At 41.2% G+C, this 18,444-nt stretch overlaps 1 protein-coding gene across 7 annotated transcripts in view; it reads right to left on the bottom strand.

Annotated features, from left to right (window-relative positions):
* The window catches only part of LOC140491938 (prolyl 4-hydroxylase subunit alpha-2-like), a 98,167-nt gene that overhangs the window by 18,584 nt on the left and 61,139 nt on the right, over nt 1-18,444 (bottom strand). For 4 of the 7 annotated variants that reach the window (XM_072590418.1, XM_072590416.1, XM_072590421.1 and 1 more), the window contains exons 9-11: nt 13,212-13,282; nt 8,113-8,212; nt 6,077-6,130 (exon numbers count right to left, since the gene is read on the bottom strand). In XM_072590418.1, the coding sequence (XP_072446519.1) occupies nt 6,077-6,130; nt 8,113-8,212; nt 13,212-13,282 (225 nt within the window). Of the gene's footprint in view, nt 1-6,076; nt 6,131-8,112; nt 8,213-13,211; nt 13,283-13,482; nt 13,554-18,444 lie in introns of all 7 variants that reach the window. The other 3 variants (XM_072590417.1, XM_072590420.1, XM_072590422.1) reach the window with 1 other exon arrangement.

The following is an 18,444-nucleotide window of genomic DNA, read 5'->3' as shown; positions in this document are numbered from 1 at the left end:
AACTTCCTAAAATTTGCTACAGATTGGGACACATATAAAACCACAGCTTTTGTGATTTATAACATTGTTTTGATAAGTTAAATATAAACTGAGCTTATATGGCACCCAAATAACTATTTAAGCAGCTATTGCAAAAGTTAAAGAAAAACATTTCAGAAAATTCATTTGAAAGTTGAGTGATTGGGAGATGATACATATTTTAACGACCTGCTCACAAAACTGGAAAGGTCAACAGAAGATTGAATTCTAAAAGATGTATGGAATGAGCTGCCAGAAGAGGCAATTGGATGGGTATATGAATAGGAAGGGTTTGGAGGGATATGGGCCAGGTGCTGGCAGATGGGAGTAATTTGGGCTGGGATATCTGGTCGGCATGGACGGGTTAGACCGAAGGGTCTGTTTCCATGCTGTACATCTCTATAACTCTATGACTCTATTTTGGAGAAGCACTCAGATTGCATTGCCAGCACAACTGAGCAATATAAATATCCTTAATCCCTAAAAATGAACAAAGCTTGGATTGGCAGCAAAGCAGTTCATTAAGAGTGATGAAGAGGGTGGTTTGTAAGGGTACAGAATGATTCCAATTCTGGTCCAATCAAGCGATTCTCAATTAATTCAGGGAACAGGCTGATAGATAGCAAAAACGTACATTACAAATTATTTGGAGGCGCCAGCACTTTTAGATCTTTGGGCTCTCATTGAATCTATCAGCAAGTGACTTCAATCAGGTAGGATCACATGCTGAAGTAACAGGTATACTTAAAGACAAAGACTACCAAATGTTACAAAGATATCTCGTTTTAACAGGGATAATGATGAGGTGAGGAGTGGTATCATGTCAAATCAGTGCACTACATTCAACTATCTTAATGGCTAACATTTTAAGTTCTACATTTAGTCCAAAAGAAGACCTGGATAGTACCTGATTAACTTGACAAGGCTCACTATTAACAAATCAGCACTTGATTCACTAAATACTGTTAAGACTTGAAGATGCCATGCAAAACGCCACTTGCGCCTCATGGTGAGGAGATGGTTTTATTGAACTGAATGATCTTTATTGTCACTCAAATAAGTAAAGTGAAACATTTACAAGTAATTAAATGATCAGTGCATTTTTTGACTATCCCTTTTATTACTGCAGCTGCAAGAAATTAAGTAATTAGAAATAAACTTGAAAGGTTTTGGTCTTTAGGAACCACTAGCAGCAGTTAAAGAAACAAAGAGGCAAAATTCTAAACAAATTGATGGCCCCTTTTGTGCTTTAAGGATATTGTAGTTTACTCTCTTTAATTGCTTACAGAATGCAAAAATTCCCTGTCCAGCTGTTGACCTCAGTGGATGGAGCTTGTGTTAAACAGATATACATCTGCTCCTTTTTATTTCTTCTGCTACTGCAATCATTCCAAATGAAGAGATTCCAACGTGCAATGCTGAAGTTATGAAATCATTTTAAAAAAAATGGTTGAGCAGCAATCGTTGGAACTGGCTATCAAATGATGGTGAAATCCATTGAAATTGAACTAGGTGTCATCATTTATTGAATCAACTAATGCCCTTTCTCCTGTCCCTATTTGTACAGAATTGATCGATACTGAGCGGCTTCTTCCTCATACACAGTCTTCCTGCAGACCCAGTAATTTCACCCTCTTACTCCACTCCTCACCCATTTCTCAGAGAACAATGGTCTAGTGGAACAGGTTATGAGTTCATGGGAGTGGATACAGATTTTACTGAATAGTTGGGCAAGAGGTTGTTCTGGGTCGAACTGAGGTAAGAGATAACCTCACAAAGAAGGTGAGTACTGAAGAGCATTGTCACGGATCAAAGCATTCTTCTAGAATTGTAGAAGCACAGAAAGAAACCATTCAGCCCTCAAGACCATGCCAGCTCTGCAAGAATAATTTAGCAAGTGCCACTCCCCCAAACCTTTTTCCATATCTCCAGGATGATAGGAACAGTTGTAGGCCATCAGCCATCAGGTCTGCTCACCATTTAATATGACCATGGCTGGAGAAACATTCCAATGCCCTTTACCCAATACTCTCCTATGCCATTGGCTATGTTTAAAATACAGATTGATAGACTTTTGATTACCAATGATTTTGAATGCTCAAAAACTGTGATTCCACAGTCCTCTGGGCAAGAGAATTTTAAGGATCCACAACTTGGAGTAAAATAACTTTTCATCTCTGTCCTAAGTAGCACACTATTATTTTTAAATTTTGTCCAATGGTTCCAGACTCCTCAACCAGAGGAAACATCTTATCTGCATCTCCCATGTCTATCACTTTAAATATTTGATCGGGTTCAATAAGATCACTTCTTGCTCTTCAAAACTCAAGAGGATACAGGATTAAGGTTACCCAATCTCATAGAGACTGTGGCTATTCTTTTTTTTAATTTCTGTGGATGTTTGATTGCGAGGTGAAATGGGCAAAGGACTGTTTTAAAAAAGGATTGATGAAGGATAGCTGCACCCTTAGAAATGAGGTAAACTGACCCTCAATGTAAGTACCGTTTACACAGCTGCTTGTTCAAGCAGTCGTGGAAGCCTAGTGTGCAGAAGAGATCAAGCTAGGGGGTGAGTACAAATGGAGCCTTGGCTGGCACAAACAGCTGATTGGTTCTGTGCACTGGTGGCCAATTATTAATTACAAGGTCCCTCAGCCTATCAACAATTATGTGATTGGTTCCCAGATAGCTGAAGAACTTGGGGACGGGCAGTACAAAATCTTCAGAACACTGGAGCAAAATGAGCTGTTTTCATTCTGTAGTAAAGGCATGTCAAGCCTGAAGAAAGCTAATTTCTTTCCCCCCTTAGTGCTTGCTGATCACTATGGTTCTTAAACAGTAAATCAAATTTTCTAAGTGTGAACCGGTCACCCTGTACTTTCTACAATCAAATGAAAGTAACTGGAGAAAGAAGATCAAGGAATAGCACATTTTGACAAGTCAGCAAACCCTGCGAAACTGCCTTTCCACTCACTCACTCTCTGCCCATAATACCTATTTTGTTCCTGTCGGTGTCTGTCCAGAGATGTGAATAGAAGGGGAGTCCATATAACGGGGTCAGAACTTCACCCAGTAAAGTTATGTGTCAATGGTTTGTAATTATTTATCTGTCATTGGAATCTATCTACTTGCAATATATCGTAATTCTAGTTAAGTACAGAAACCTGGTCTGTGCTTTATATCAAACTGGGTCTAAATGACAGATAAGTTGGAGAATTATGTGTACTTTTAAAAAACTTTTAATTTTAGTGATGATTTCAGAATAGCAGGGCTAAATTTCCAGCATGCTACCCCAGTGATAGCCATGAGAAGGTCCTGTCATCCCAGCAACAAGTCTGGTGAACCTACACAATTAGAATAAATTGGGTAAATTAGGGCAAGTTTCTTACATCAGTTGGAGAATCTAGAACTGGGGACTGTAGTTTAAAAATACAACCATATTTTCAGAAATGAAATTATGAAATATTCCCAACCTTCCCTCCATGATAAGGTCAGAAATTAGGATGTTTGCAGCACCATTGCAAACTCCTCAGATACTAAAACAGTCCATGCTCAAATGCAGCAAGACCTAGACAAAATCCAGGCTTAGGCTTACAGTGGCAAGTAACATTTGGACCATTCCAAAGACAGGCTCCTACATATTGTTTACAGCTCCACCTTCAACACCATAATTTTGAAACACAATCATCTCTAAACTCCAAGACCTAGGTCTTGGCTCTCCCCTCTGCAACTGGATCCTTAACTTCCTGACCCATAGATCGTGATCACTAAGAATAGCTGCCAACATCTCCAGCACAATTCTTAACATCACTGCTACACAAGGCTGTGTACTTAGCCCCCTACCTAAATTTTTTATATTCTCACAACTATGAGGCCAAATTCCATCTAACTTCATTACCTAGTTTGCTGACCACACCACCATTGTACATTGAATCTCAAAAAACATGAGACAGAATACAGGAAAGAAATTGAGCAATTCGCAGAAGGGTATAATGACAACAATCTCTCCATCAATGTCAAGAAAATGAAGGAGCTGGTCGTTAACTTCAGGAAGCAGAATGGAGAGCACTCCCCTGTCTTTATCAATGGTGCTGAGGTGGAGATTGTCAAGATGATCACCGACAATCTGTTCTGGTCCACACATGTTGATGCAATGGTCAAAAAAGTGCATCAAGTCTCTACTTCCTCAGGAGGCTCCAGAAATCTTATCAATTTTTATAGATGCACCATAGAAAACATCCTATGTAGATGCATAACAGCATGGTATGACAATTGTTCTTCCCAAGACCGCAAGACAGTACAGTCATGAACACAGCCCAGTCCATCACGTGAACCAGGAGAAAGTGAGGATTGCAAATGCTGGAGATCAGAGCTGAAAATGTGTTGCTGGAAAAGCGCAGCAGGTCAGGCAGCATCCAAGGAGCAGGAGAATCGATGGTTCGGGCATGAGCCCTTCTTCAGGAGCAGGAGAATCGACGTTTTGGGCATGAGCCCTTCTTCAGGAATCAGCATTCTCCTGCTCCTTGGATGCTGCCTGACCTGCTGCGCTTTTCCAGCAACACATTTTCAGCATCATGTGAACCAGCCTTCCATCCATTCACTCAAGCTACACTTCCTGCTGCCTCAGGAAAGCAACCAACATAATCAAAGACCCCTCCCACTTCGGTTATATTCTCTTTCACCCTCTTCTGTCAGGCAGGTATAAACACATTCAAGAACAGCTTCTTCCCCCTGCTATCAGACTTTTGAATGGATTTCTCAAATGTTATTCTGACCTCTCCCTCTCTGCACCTTCTCTGTGACTGTATTCTGCACTCTGTTCTGCTACTCTTATGATCTATCTGTGTAGTATGTAAAATAACACTTTCCACTCTATCTTAGTACATGTGACAACAATCAGTCAAACTCAAATTCCATCATCCGGAAGGACAATGCCAGTAGATACATGGAAACACCAGCATCTGCATGTTGCCCTCCAAGCCACTCATCATCCTGACTTGGAAATACAACATGTTCCTTGCTGCTGGATCAAAGTCTTGTAACTCTCTCCCTAGTGGCTTTGAGGGTCCACACCAAATGAACTGCAGCAGATCAAGATAGCACCTTTTACTGCCATCTTAAAGGTAGCCAATGATGGACAATAAGTGCTGGCCTAGACAGCGATGTCTATATCTCCTGAATGAATAAAAACATTAAGATCAACACTTGAAAGATGGGAGTCATTCTGTAACTAATGATCAATCGTTAGTTAGAAAATTGAATTGAAAGGTTTGCTTTGGTAGCTGCTGTTAGGTATTAAGAGATATGGAAGAAAGCTGAGTACACAAGATTAGGTCAATTATGATCTCAGCTGATCCAAGAACAGGACTAAGGGACTAAATGGCCTTTTTTTAATTTTGCAGTGTCAGGAATACTTTGAATGTCTATTAACAAATAGGGTTACCAACTCTGACAGGTAACACAGGTTATGCCATATGACCTGTTATCTTCAACCTCCCCATTCGGTTAAACATCATCTTCCTTTTGCCTTGAATATTTTTTCATTACTAATAAATAAATGTTCAACAAAACAGAATAAAACAGACATTATTTTTAATGGCACTTTGGGGTTTCCCTCCTCCAGGAAGTGTATAGAGGCTGCAGGGCAAGCCTGCAGTGTGGGCAACTCTAAGCTGAGCAAACAAGACAAGAACTATAAGGGCTTTTGGTCATGATGCCAGCAATATATGTGAGGTTAGTACAAAGCACATGGATGTTGCATGAATATGTCCAGAACATGGAATAACTGGCATTAGAAGATCCCATTGGATTTCATCATTTCACTAAAAGCTTCAACCAGTTTCAACAATTGCATTTCATGGTTTACACAAAAGGGCAATGTTTTAGTCCCTTATTTTTATCCATTGTTCAGATTTTATTAAGATTTGCAAACTAGTGATAAATTTTGGGCAGTGATAAGAGCTAAATCAATGGCCTGAAATTGCCCTCCAGAATGAGAATCAGATTGAAGAAAATAAAGTTGCGAGTCAAATGCTGGACAGATTTCATTGTCACTTACTCTAGAGAAGTCGAAATGTGGCTCGTACTGTCCTCCAACTCCATAATTTGCTACCTGCAACAAGAAAACAGACTGATGAGAGGCAGCCGTTCATAGGGGGCTTCAGCTAGCAGCTTACAGAGGAACATGTTACAGCTGTGGTCTAAATTTCACACCACAAAGCAGAATTCTTTCTGACCGCAAAACAGCAACAAGCTTTTCAAACTTGTGGTCAGTTTCACTTGTAGCAGTTACAACGTGCTTTACCTCACCACTCATTCAACTCTTTCATGATCAATAAAACATTTTCAAGAGGTGGTCTACGGGATTTTCCACATTGTTTTGGCTTGATTGCATTGAATATTGGAAACACGAAATGAAAGAGGCTAGAATTGGTGCATTGGAGAAGTCTAAGCAGATTGTGGTGACTGAGGAGATTGCGGCGATGAAGCAAGGCCATAATATTGATTAGTAAGTAGTCAGTGGAAGTCAGCATTCACATTGCTGATAAAGTAATACTACTTTCTATGAGTTAGAATGTAAGTAATATAGTATTGGATGATCTCAAGTTTCTGGGGGGGTAGAATGTGGGAGCCACTCTGGGACACTGGAAGAGTCAATTCTTCAAGTAACAGAAACCTGACTCACATTTAACAAAGGCGAGCTCTTTCAGAGAGCCAGTACAGACACAACACACTGAATAGCTTCTTTCAGAGTGATACTATTTTATGGGGGAACCATCTTGGTTCAGGATTCCACCAGTAGAAACATTAACCAAAGGCTTGTAAAGATACCACTGAGTTTCAACATCTTTAACTCTTTCACACATTCAGATGATTGTAATCATTTAAACTATCTGATACATGTAGCATATTTTCTTTTGACTGTGGAAATGAATATAACGTACGCTTAAGGTTTAGGTGGTGATTTGGTTTCATCCTCGATGTTAGCACCCGTGAAGGCTTCTTTCCTCTCTACAGTAATCAGTTAGGCTTCCCTAATGCTCATTACCTGCTGTTCACTGTGTGTGGATTCCAGGCAAAAAGATAATCATATTTGGCTAGGATACTCTTTCTGAATCACGATCACATCGATACAGGAGAGGAGGATGACTCCATTGGCTTATTATACCTGTGCCTATCCTCTGAAAACTACAGTTAATTAGTACCATTTCCTCATTCTTCCCCTGTAGTCTGTTTAAGTGTTTCTGCCTCCAAGAACTGATCCAGATCCTTTTAAAAAAAAGCTATGGCGAATTCACAGACTGCGATTGTTCAAAAGGCCACTCACCACCACCTTCTCCAAAACAATTAGGTGTAGGTAATAAATACTGGCCCAGCCAGTGATGTCCACATTCTACACAAGAATAAAAACAATCATCTGTTTGGCCAGATGATTGAGCAAAATCCTGTTCTAGAATGTAGGTTTCAAGGAGCGCCTTAAGTAGAGAGGAAAGGGACTAAGACAGAAACAGAAAGAAGAGACTGAGAGTGAGCAAGAGGAAGAGAAGCAGAGAGGTTAATGGCAGGAGGTTCAAAGATTTGGTTCCAATGGCACAAGGGTCAACACTGGAGCAATTACATACTAGGGATGTGAATGAGGCTAGAATTGGCACAGTGGAGAAATGTCCGGGATTGTGGGGACGGAGGAGATTGCGGAGATAAAGCAAGGCCTTAATATTGATTAATAAGTAGTCAGTGGAAGTCAGCATCCACATTGCTGATAAAGTAATAGTGCTTTCTATGAGTTAGAATGTGGGTAGAATGTGGGAGCCACTCTGGGACATTGGAAGAGTCAATTCTTCAAGTAATAGAAATAGGGTGAAGGTTAGAGAAACAGATGAACCGAGGTGGGGGAAGAATCAGGCAATGTTTTGGAGGTAGCAATAAAAAGCCTTAATGATAGTGTGTGGAATCAGGAATACTCCTACTATGCTAGGCCCTCTCTATCATCAAAGATTGGTAGACATGTTAATGGGTCCAAACTGTATGTTAGACTAAGACTTGTAAATCCTTAGTCATATTATAATGCAGATTCAGGACTTGTGAACTAAATACCTGAAGTAACTCCGCAGTATCTACTTCCAGGCCTGTAACATCCTCTATTCGTTGATTGACTTTATTCACAACGGGATCTTCATCATCATCCAACCACGCGCTACAAGTAACAAAACAAAACAGCACTCAAATGGGAGGTGTATCCAAACTGGGACAATGTAATTAGCCAAAACTGGACAGTCTGAAGGTCCAATATGTATATTAAACAGACATGCTGATGTAGCAACAATGCAGAACTGGCATTTTGTTGATCTCAGGAATCCAGACTCCAAAGTTGGACCAGATAGATTGATGATTTATTTTTAAAAATTAAAATCGCTGCCACCTCAAAGGTGAGATGTCATCTGGTGCAGTGATTTGCCACAGAAACAATCATAAGGATTTTTTATTGGTGATGTTGCCTTTTAACAGAACAAAATGTAAAAGAACCTACAATAGGAAGAGACTGATATAGTGGTAAATTGGATTAGCGTTTCACACAGATAGTGACACACTGAACCACAGTGACACAGTGACTAGCAACATATCACACCCATCTTTAATTTGAAACCAGCAATTTATATGGTCCGACATTTGCTCTTTAATTTCAGCAAGTTCCACCATGGATAGATTTGTATGGTAGATCAGTAAAGAGGAGGCAAGTTGATAAAGAGGTTTGAATTAAATTAAGAACCCACTGTTTCAGTAGCATGCCCAATAAAAGTTCAAAAGCAAACTGCCAATTACTGTGTGATCTATCAATACATCTGCTGCTTAATGACAATTATACCATGTGACTGGAAGTGTTGCATCAAACATATTGAATCAGCAGTCCATTTTACATCCCTCACCTTGACTCTGTAAAGTAAAACGGGTTGCTGGTTCATTTCTGTGCAGCATGCCCCTTGCCCTACACCAATCCAAATACCTCCCAAGCAGTGTGATGTAATGAAAAGGATTGTGGACAGATGCTTTACCAGACAACAGAAGCAAACACCTGCCAGTTTACTGGCAAAGCCGAGAGAATAAGAGATGGACTTTGCCATCCTTATACATGAATTAATGAAAGTATGACAAGCAGGCATACAAGACAAGCAATTAGGAAGCCCAATGATATGTTAGCCTTTATTAGAAAGGAACACAGCTATATATAAAAAAAGTCTTACTACAATTGTATAGGGCTTTTGTGAGGGCTTCTGTGGTACAGTGGCAGTGTCCCCATAACTGAGATAGGAAGCTGAGGTTCAAGTCTCACCTACTCGAGAGATGTATCATAACATCTCTGACCAGATTACAAAATATCTGCAGAGCCTTAATAAGGCCAACCCTTCTGCCATTTTGGTCTCATTTACCTAGAATATTTACACTTGACTGAGAGAGAATACAATAGGTTAATGAAATGGTCTCTTAATTAAGAGGGTGCTTTGTGAAGAGATATAGAGTGGAATAGACTAATAGTAGAACTTATATGACAGATGATCTCACAGAAGCAAACAAAAAACCTCTGAAGATACTTCACAGGATAGAGGGCGACAAAATGCCTGGGATTTTGTTGAGCCAATGGAACTCTTGTCCACCAGTCAGAAACCACCGGAGAACTCTTTGTCAGTTCTGTGACCAATTTAAGGACTGGCAAGGTTGGTGCCATCAACTGGTCATGAATGGGTTCAGGACACAGCCAGGCATTGCTATCAAGGGGAGGTGATATGGTTGATTCTTGACTGCCCTCTGGGCAATTAGGGATGGGCAATAAATGCTGGCTCAGACAGAGGTTTGCCCACATTCCATAAGTGAGAAATAAAATGGAGAGACTTCCATCATAGTACTGCAAGCATTTGCACAGAAATTATTTCTTTCCTGAAGGAACCAAGTTAGTGAAGACATTTGTATTCAGCAGAGCTTGGCAGATGAAGTCTATCCTAGATTTTTTGTTAGATTAGATTACTTACAGTGTCGAAACAGGTCCTTCAGCCCAACAAGTTCAAGCCGAAGAGCAACCCACCCAGACCCATTCCCCTACACCTAACACTACGGGCAATTTAGCATGGCCAATTCACCTAACCTGCACGTTTTTGGACTGTGGGAAGAAACTGGAACACATGGAGGAAACCCACATAGACATGGGGAGAATGTGCAAACTCCACACAGGCAGTTGCCTGAGGTGGGAATTGAACCTGAGTCTCTGGCGGTGTGAGGCAGCAGTGCTAACCACTGTGCCACCATGCCACCCAGGTACATTGCTCATATCTCTAAAGGGTTTTTGAATGGGCGTGTCTCCTAGTTTTAGCGAACATGATTGCATCTGTAAACACAATTACAGAAACCTATGGAGTCCCTACAGTGTGGAAACAGGTCATTTGATCTAACAGGTCCACACTGAGCAGCAAGCATCCCTCCCAGACCCATCCCCTGACTCCTTTACTTCACATGTTCAACCTATCTAGCCAGTATGTCCCTGAACAGTATGGGCAATTTAGCATTGCCAATCTGCCTAAGTTGCACATCTTTGGACTGTGGGAGAATTTCAGAGCACGTGTCAGAAACTCTCGCAGACATGGGAGAACATGCAAACTCCACACAGACAGTTGCCGAAGGCTGGAATCAAACCCGGATCCTTGGTACTGTGAGGTAGCAGTGTTAACCACTGAGCCAGTGTGCCACATGCAAAATGTATTCCTACCAATTATCATCAGGAAACTCAACACTACTGGAAAGTTCTGAAAACTTAGTCATAAACTTTAACAGGGAACAGAAAGTTGCTACTTGCACAGTTAAAACGCCCTGCCTGGCTTCCTGAGAGCCCCAACAGGCCCGGAAAATTCCAGCCATGGTTTTCTTGAAAGAAAATCTTAAATTCCATTCCAGTTGCACACAATTCCAGAACACAACCTGTGGATGCTCACTAACTGGACAACTTCAGAGAATAGATCCAGAGTGATAGCGTGAGTGAAAGCCAATGTTGACAGAATCTGACCTCGCACAAGACGTGGCCCCAGTGAGCAGGAGGACATTCTCCAGAATCAAGAAGATGTTGGAAAACTGGACTCCTATTCACCAGCATCAAAGATCCATGAACTAATCAAGTATTTAACAGCAGAAAGCCACCATACTTCCGTCCCAGAAGCAGAGAGCTGACTAGCTTCATATTGCCATCTGCTGTTGATCTTGATCATGCTCAGCTTGCGCCTAGCAACAGCTTCCCTCGAAGTAAATCATAAAGGTTACTTCTCAGAATTTTCTAAGATATCACAAGATCTACTTGGAACTCGATCTAAAAGCTTTTGAATTTTGCTGCTGAATACATCATGTGTCACTGCAGGGAAAAATGGCACCATACAGCACAGTATAGAGCTTGTTTCAGTAATGGCAACTATTTCTGTCATTCATTGATGCAAAAATCCACCCAGTTCACCAACGCTGTTAAAAAAAAATACACCGGCTAGATCAGGTAGGATCATAGATATGTGATAGCAGACTCTTATCAATGTGTTTTATTCTCAACTACTCTCAGAAATCGCCTATCAGAATCCTCAATTCATGGACAAATAGGGACGGGCAACAAATACTGCCCTTGATAGTGGTACCCAGATCCATAAAAGAATAAAGAAAAATAATATTCATTTAAAATCACCCCAGTACCTTTAAAATTTGGAGCTGTCTCAGTCTGTTCTCCCTTTCAAAGCTGATATGTTACCTTTAATTACCACTTCTGAATTCACCTCATCTTCTGCTCCTGTTTCTCTCAGCCTTGAACTGCCATGTAATATACCTTGACATCTTCTCCAGAAAATCTCCCTGTTTCTCTCTATTTTTGCTTTTACTGCATTTCTATCCCTGGTTGGGGGCAGAAAAAAAAATCACCAAATCTAGGCTCCAAGCTACTCTGTAATCTGCCCAGCACTGTGACTGGAACAGTTCCCATTCTTAGAATCATGCTGTTATAACACTACCAGGCGATGTTGGAACAGGTGAAACTCACACAAGGAAAACTGATATGTCTGTATGAATAAGACATTTAAGTACTAACGCAGACTTAATGCAATGTAGACATAATTAACAATGTTAAATTATAACAGTTTTCATGAATAAAATAAGAACAATCACATCAAAACTCTCCAACTATGTAAAATCCCAAAGAAATCATGTTGATAGAATCTATACAATTTGGAAGCGGGCCATTCAGTCCATCAAATCTACACCAACCCTCCAAACAGCATTCCACCCTCACCCACCGCCTACTCTATCCTTGTAACCCTGCATTTACTATGGCTCATCCATCCTGTCTGCGCATCTCTGGACACTATGGGTAAGTTAGCATGGTCAATCCACATAACCTGTACATCTTTGGACTGTGGGAGGAAATTGGAACAGCCAAAGGAAGCCCTCGCAGACATAGGAAGAATGTGCAAGCACCATACAGACCGTGCCTGAGGGTGGAGTCAAACCTGGGTCCCTGGCGGTGTGAGGCAGCAGTGCTAACCAGTGAGCCACCATGCTGTCCTGTCATATTAAATATCATGTTAATTGACAACCTTTATAAAACAGATAAGTTGCAAAGAATGGGTTAGAAATATTTTGTTAAAACTAGGAGGTTGAATAGCAGAATTTATTGTCATATTCCTTTCAAAGTTGGCTCCTAAAATAATATTAAAAAGGAACTTACATCTTTGCAGAATAAAGAGGAATATTAAAATGCAGTGGGGATATAGCAGGAGACCCGTATGGAGAAAAATCACTAGTGCAAATCACTGCGCTGTATGCACCACAGAATCGGACTATTCTACAGCACAAAGCATCAAGAACACGAATAGATATATTGAATTGTGATCTCAACACCAAATTTTATAAAATTGAAGTGCATGAGAGTGTGAAGCCCATTATATTAACCTTGAGAAAGGAAATAATTGGCTGAATGCTACTGAAACAGTGACAGGTTGAGACAGTTGCTTGTTATTTGCAAGAAAGCTTTTGCACTAAGATTATGATTTCCAAGTTGACATCCTCACATGCAGTTCCACCAAGGCTACAAGTCATTTCTCTCTTTTATCCTCTGTGATGACTTTGAGAATAGAACAGGCCGTGGTGCCCAGGGAACCCATGGCTTTCTGTTCAAACCTTACCTTTTTGACACTCTGTAATTGGCTACAGTTAGAACACCCGTTTTAGGGTCACGCACTGTTGCTCGAGCCAGCTGTGTTGAAAGAAAGAATGTGATAAATCACAGGACAAGCACAAACAAAGGCAACACACAAAGCCTCCAGGTTTTAGTTTTGATTGGCCATCTCTTTTGGTGGAAGGCAGTTAACATGGAGGGGGAGGGGTGCTTATGATGTTAAAACAAAAGCCAATCAAAAACCCTGTTTGCTTTGCTTGCCATGGTAATCATCTTACCTCTTACTGATTCTATAGTTCGCTGTCTCTAGGACTCCAGTGACTGAGTTTCTAACTGTGGCTCTGGCCAACTGCGAGATTGAAAAATCAGAAGATAAGTTGGCTCTTAGCACAAGAAAAGTAGACTGACAAGTGAATAACTTTGGATTATTTTAAGATGAATTTCTAGTCTAACCACCATTTGACCAGTCCGTTCTTCAATTGACTTCAATTACAAGACTGATAAACTTATGCGGAGAGATTCCAATGATCCGTTTACAGAGAGCAAGTCACACCCCATCAGTTGGCAGCAATTTCTTCAGCGGATCACACCATTTACTAAAGCCATAATATTGTTTACCAGCAAGGTAGGGAACACAAGGATCCAAGTCAATTGGCACCACTGTCAATAACAGCAGCTGTGGATAATAAACACTGAACATTGTGAGAGAAAGCAGCAAATGAATATTTAGCCTTCTGCATGTTTCCAGGCACTTTGCAGCACCCACCAGCCAACCATTTATTCATCAAATCACATTCACACAGTAAAGGGGTGGCATGGTGGCTCTGTGGTTAGCACTGCTGCTTCACAGCACCAGGAACCCAGGTTTGATTCCCAACTTGGGTGACTACCTGTGTGGAGTTTGCACATTCTCCCACTGTCTGTGTGGGTTTCCTCTCACAATCCAAAAGATGTGCAGATTGGCCATGCTAAATTGCCCGTGGTGTTAGTGCATTCTTCAGGGGTAAATATTGGGTAGGGGAATGGGTCTGGTTGGGTTACTCTTCGGTAGACTGGTGTGGACTTGTTGGGCAGAATGGCCTGATTCCATAATGTAGGGAATCCAATCTAAACAAAATTACCAAAGTAGTTAAATTGTTAAAACTCAACCAGTTCTCTGAAATCAGTGTTTATAGGAGACATATCAAGCTTATATTTCAAGGGTAGATTTACCGTTAAACTCAGCTGTTTTTTTTCTCTGACTTGGGTATTTCCCAATGTTCTGTGTTTTTGTTTTCTGTTTCACCAGCAGTTTTATTTAACTGCTTTTTGATTTACCAATGTTGTTCAGAGAAAGAAACACACCACCCTATCTTACTCAACATCATATAAATATAATCAGTAATACAATACATAATTGACTCATAATATCACTGAGTTGGCTGAATAGGCTATTCACTTGTAAACAGTCCCTATGATTTTCAATAAAAAGGCAAGAAAGCAAAAAAAAATCTTAGCAATAATTTGAAGCTTTCTTATTTGGTCAAATTCCTGAAAATATACGCCTATAGTGCTCCCAGAGGTACCTTAAGCACAAGGGCAAAAAAAGACTATCACAAACATATGAAAAGAACCAAGAAGGGTGATAATTACAACTTTCCTGTGTCAGCAATGATAGAGATAGTAAGAAGATTACAGTCTTCAAAATCAAGTGACACCACCATATATTGAATGACATGAAGTGCATGTATAGAAACAGGCCAGTCTAACTAGCCCAAACCAATACTCATGGTCCACACAAACCTCCTTCCGCTTTCTTCAGCTAACTCCACAGAACAGAATTTTCACTATGGACACAATTAAGTGGAACAGAATTAAATTACACTCAAAGTTTTGAGAAGTGGTTTCTTTCTATAGCTTTCGCTCAGTCACCTGATTATCATTGAAAGCAAAATCTCCCTTTAACCAGTGCAAATCAGGGGCTGTTTTGAGAACACACATTTTATCTAAGGCATGCTGTGCTAAGATATTCATCAATGTACATGTTTGAATAGCACAAACAGAAAATTAGTTGATCTCCCATTTCTCAGTCAGTGCCAATCCACCACCTGCAAATAATTTAAGTTATTGAAAATGGCTTCTAAACAAAATACGGAAGCATATACTGGTTATCTTGGGGTATAGTCTTCAAATTCTTAATGGCTAATACTGGAAAGCTTTTAAAACTTGCTTGTTCTTGTGGCAGAAAGGAACAGCTTAAAGCTCTGCAGCCTTCTTAAATGTGGACAATTAATGGAAAGCCCCATTGGTAAACACTTCAGCCCAGGAGTGTGGACACTTTTATGGGTGCCTCTATCTTTTCCTGCTCCCAACATGTTTTTTTTTTGAACAAGTGCACAAGCATGTTACATTTAATATAACTTTGGCTGAAAAAAACTCTCTTTATGGCTTTACAGAACATAATCGCACATACATGGCATCTTCAGCACGACTCGCTGTGTTGGTGTTTATGTTCCACATAAACTTCCAGCACCAGCAGCACATCCTTCTATTTCTTTAAATCTAAATGCCCCTTTAAATGCATCTATGCTCAACTACTCAAGTATTATCAATGCCATTCTTTTTCCAGTCTTTGGGCAAAGACACTCAATTCCCTGTTGTGGGAATCAGCAAGGGGAAGGAGCACTCACTGACAGCTACCCCCTGCCCCAGCTTCCCCTCACAAAAGACCACTTCCTGCTATCCTTCACCTGTACCCAGGATTCCCCTCCATCTGTGTCCTTGGGTGGTGTTTTGCCAACAGTGACCTCCACCTGCCTGCTCCTCCAATCCCATTAGTGCTGCACTAAAAACAAAGAGCTAACAGCTTTGATGGGCTAGGAGCCCTCACAGGCAACAGCTCTGTCCCCAGGGCTATTGATCCCAGGAGAAAGCCCAATTGAGTACCCAAGTGGCACTTTGGGCTTTCCTAAGAGAGGTGACAGTGTCTTGCTGGCCAAAAACCCAGCTAACCCATCTGCTCGACAAGATTGCACCCATACTCTGAAAGATGAAATACTGAGAAACAAGAGATTCTGTGCATTGAGGTGGTGAAACACACAAAGCAAAGTGCTTGGGTAGATTCTGTCTGATAATGGGAGATATAACTGTATTGCTAAGAAGGTATAAGGCACTGTATCTTGCAAAACTTGCTGTCATTCTCCAGGTCCTTTCATCATGATTCCCATCGTGATACCACATGGATATCAGACGGCACTGAAACCAGTATTGCTGAGTGACAAAAAGCTGCAACGTGTGAAGGACTTAAATTGGAGGCTTCACATTTTCAGTTATCAGGTGAGCTGTCTCGCGGTGAGCAAATGATTCAGTAACACATGTGGTTAACAGTTCAATGTGGTTAATACTGTTATAGTCACTGGGAGGAGCCAACCGCCTCTATTTGTTCAGTGGTTAAATAAACCATTGTAGAAGAGTCTCAGTTATGCTGAATTGAAGGATCCCAGGATTGTGCAGCTTTACCCGACCTCAGATAGTTAGGAAGTTTCAGAGTCCCGAGACTATTGAGGGGATTGGGGGAAATGGATGAAGAAAAAATAGCCACATAGGTGGTCCCTCTTAGCAGTGTGGATTGTGAGTTGGAGTAATCACTCCTTTGTGTAAAGAGGGGTGTTACCAATGTCGTGTGATTTGAGAAAGCTCACAGGAAGTAAATGTGAGACACAAAAGGAAGCGATGTTGCAAGGTTTCTCCCTGCCACCTTGCCTGTTCATCCTTTGCAAATTAAAAAGTCCAATTCTCTTTTGAATACTTCAACTGAGCCTGTCTCCACCACACTCTCAGGGAAAATTCTAGATTGTAGACACTTGAGTAAAATGGAATTATAGCGTGGGGAATTCTTTAGCTATATCAATGTAAATTGTTTTTGGTATAAATGTGCACCAGTCTAATTCAGTCAAATATTCTGTCCTCAACTTTTGTTCTTGCTTATTATTGCTTATAGTCAAATAGCAAAAGCAGAATTCATTTAGGAAGTAGAGTGTGGGGGCTGGTTAGAGGACAGGAGTTTCTCTGTTTCAGGAGAGCTGCCACCCCTCCAGGCTGCCCACTTATGGCAGTTATTGTAGTCTTTTGCTGAGATTACCAATGTGCATCAATGGCTACTGTTACATAAAGAAAACTTGCTGCAGAAAAGCAGTAAATGTGATACTCTTCAAGCAGAGAGTTGATTGGATTTGGAATGTACTGCCTGAGGGCATGGTGGATACAAGTTCAACTTGATCATTCAAAAGGGCATTAGACTTCTACCTGCAAAGAAAAAGACTGCATGGTTACAGGCAGGAAAATGGCACTAAGCGAATTGCATATTTGAGAGCCAACGCAGAGAAAATGGGCTAAACGTGCTTTTTCTGCATGGTTATCATTCTATAATTGTATTTCCTCAACAATGCATATGGATACATAAGTGCAATGCACCTAAAGGGACAGCTATTTATATCAAGCTCTGTAATTTTTAAGGCCTGCCTTCCCCTCCAGCCAAGTATTTCTGAAGGAAGGATCAACGTTGAGTTAGCCCATTAAAAGGAGAAAGTGAGGACTGTAGATGCTGGAGATCAGAGCTGAAAATGTGTTGCTGGAAAAGCGCAGCAGGTCAGGCAGCATCCAAGGAACAGGAGAATCAACGTTTTGGGCATAAGCCCTTCTTCAGGAATGAGGAAAGTGTCCAGCAGGCTAAGATAAAAGGTAGGGAGGAGGGACTTGGGGGAGGGGTGTTGGAAATGCGATAGGTGGAAGGAGGTCAAGGTGAGGGTGATAGGCCAGAGTGGGGTGGGGGCGGAGAGGTCAGGAAGAAGATTGCAGGTTAGGAAGGCGGTGCTGAGTTCGAGGGATTTGACTGAGACAAGGTGGGGGGAGGGGAAATGAGGAAACTGGAGAAATCTGAGTTCATCCCTTATGGTTGGAGGGTTCCCAGGCGGAAGATGAGGCGCTCTTCCTCCAACCGTCGTGTTGCTATGGTCTGGTGTCAGACCATAGCAACACGACGGTTGCAGGAAGAATGCCTCATCTCCTGCCTAGAAACCCTCCAACCACAAGGGATGAACTCAGATTTCTCCAGTTTCCTCATTTCCCCTCCCCCCACCTTGTCTCAGTCAAATCCCTCGAACTCAGCACCGCCTTCCTAACCTGCAATCTTCTTCCTGACCTCTCCGCCCCCACCCCACTCTGGCCTATCACCCTCACCCTGACCTCCTTCCACCTATCGC

This window comes from Chiloscyllium punctatum, chromosome 20 (assembly GCF_047496795.1).
Source record: "Chiloscyllium punctatum isolate Juve2018m chromosome 20, sChiPun1.3, whole genome shotgun sequence".
Lineage (NCBI taxonomy): Eukaryota > Metazoa > Chordata > Chondrichthyes > Orectolobiformes > Hemiscylliidae > Chiloscyllium > Chiloscyllium punctatum.
The sequence above is the reverse complement of the archived record's forward strand: the minus strand, read 5'-3'. Positions and strand labels throughout refer to the sequence as shown.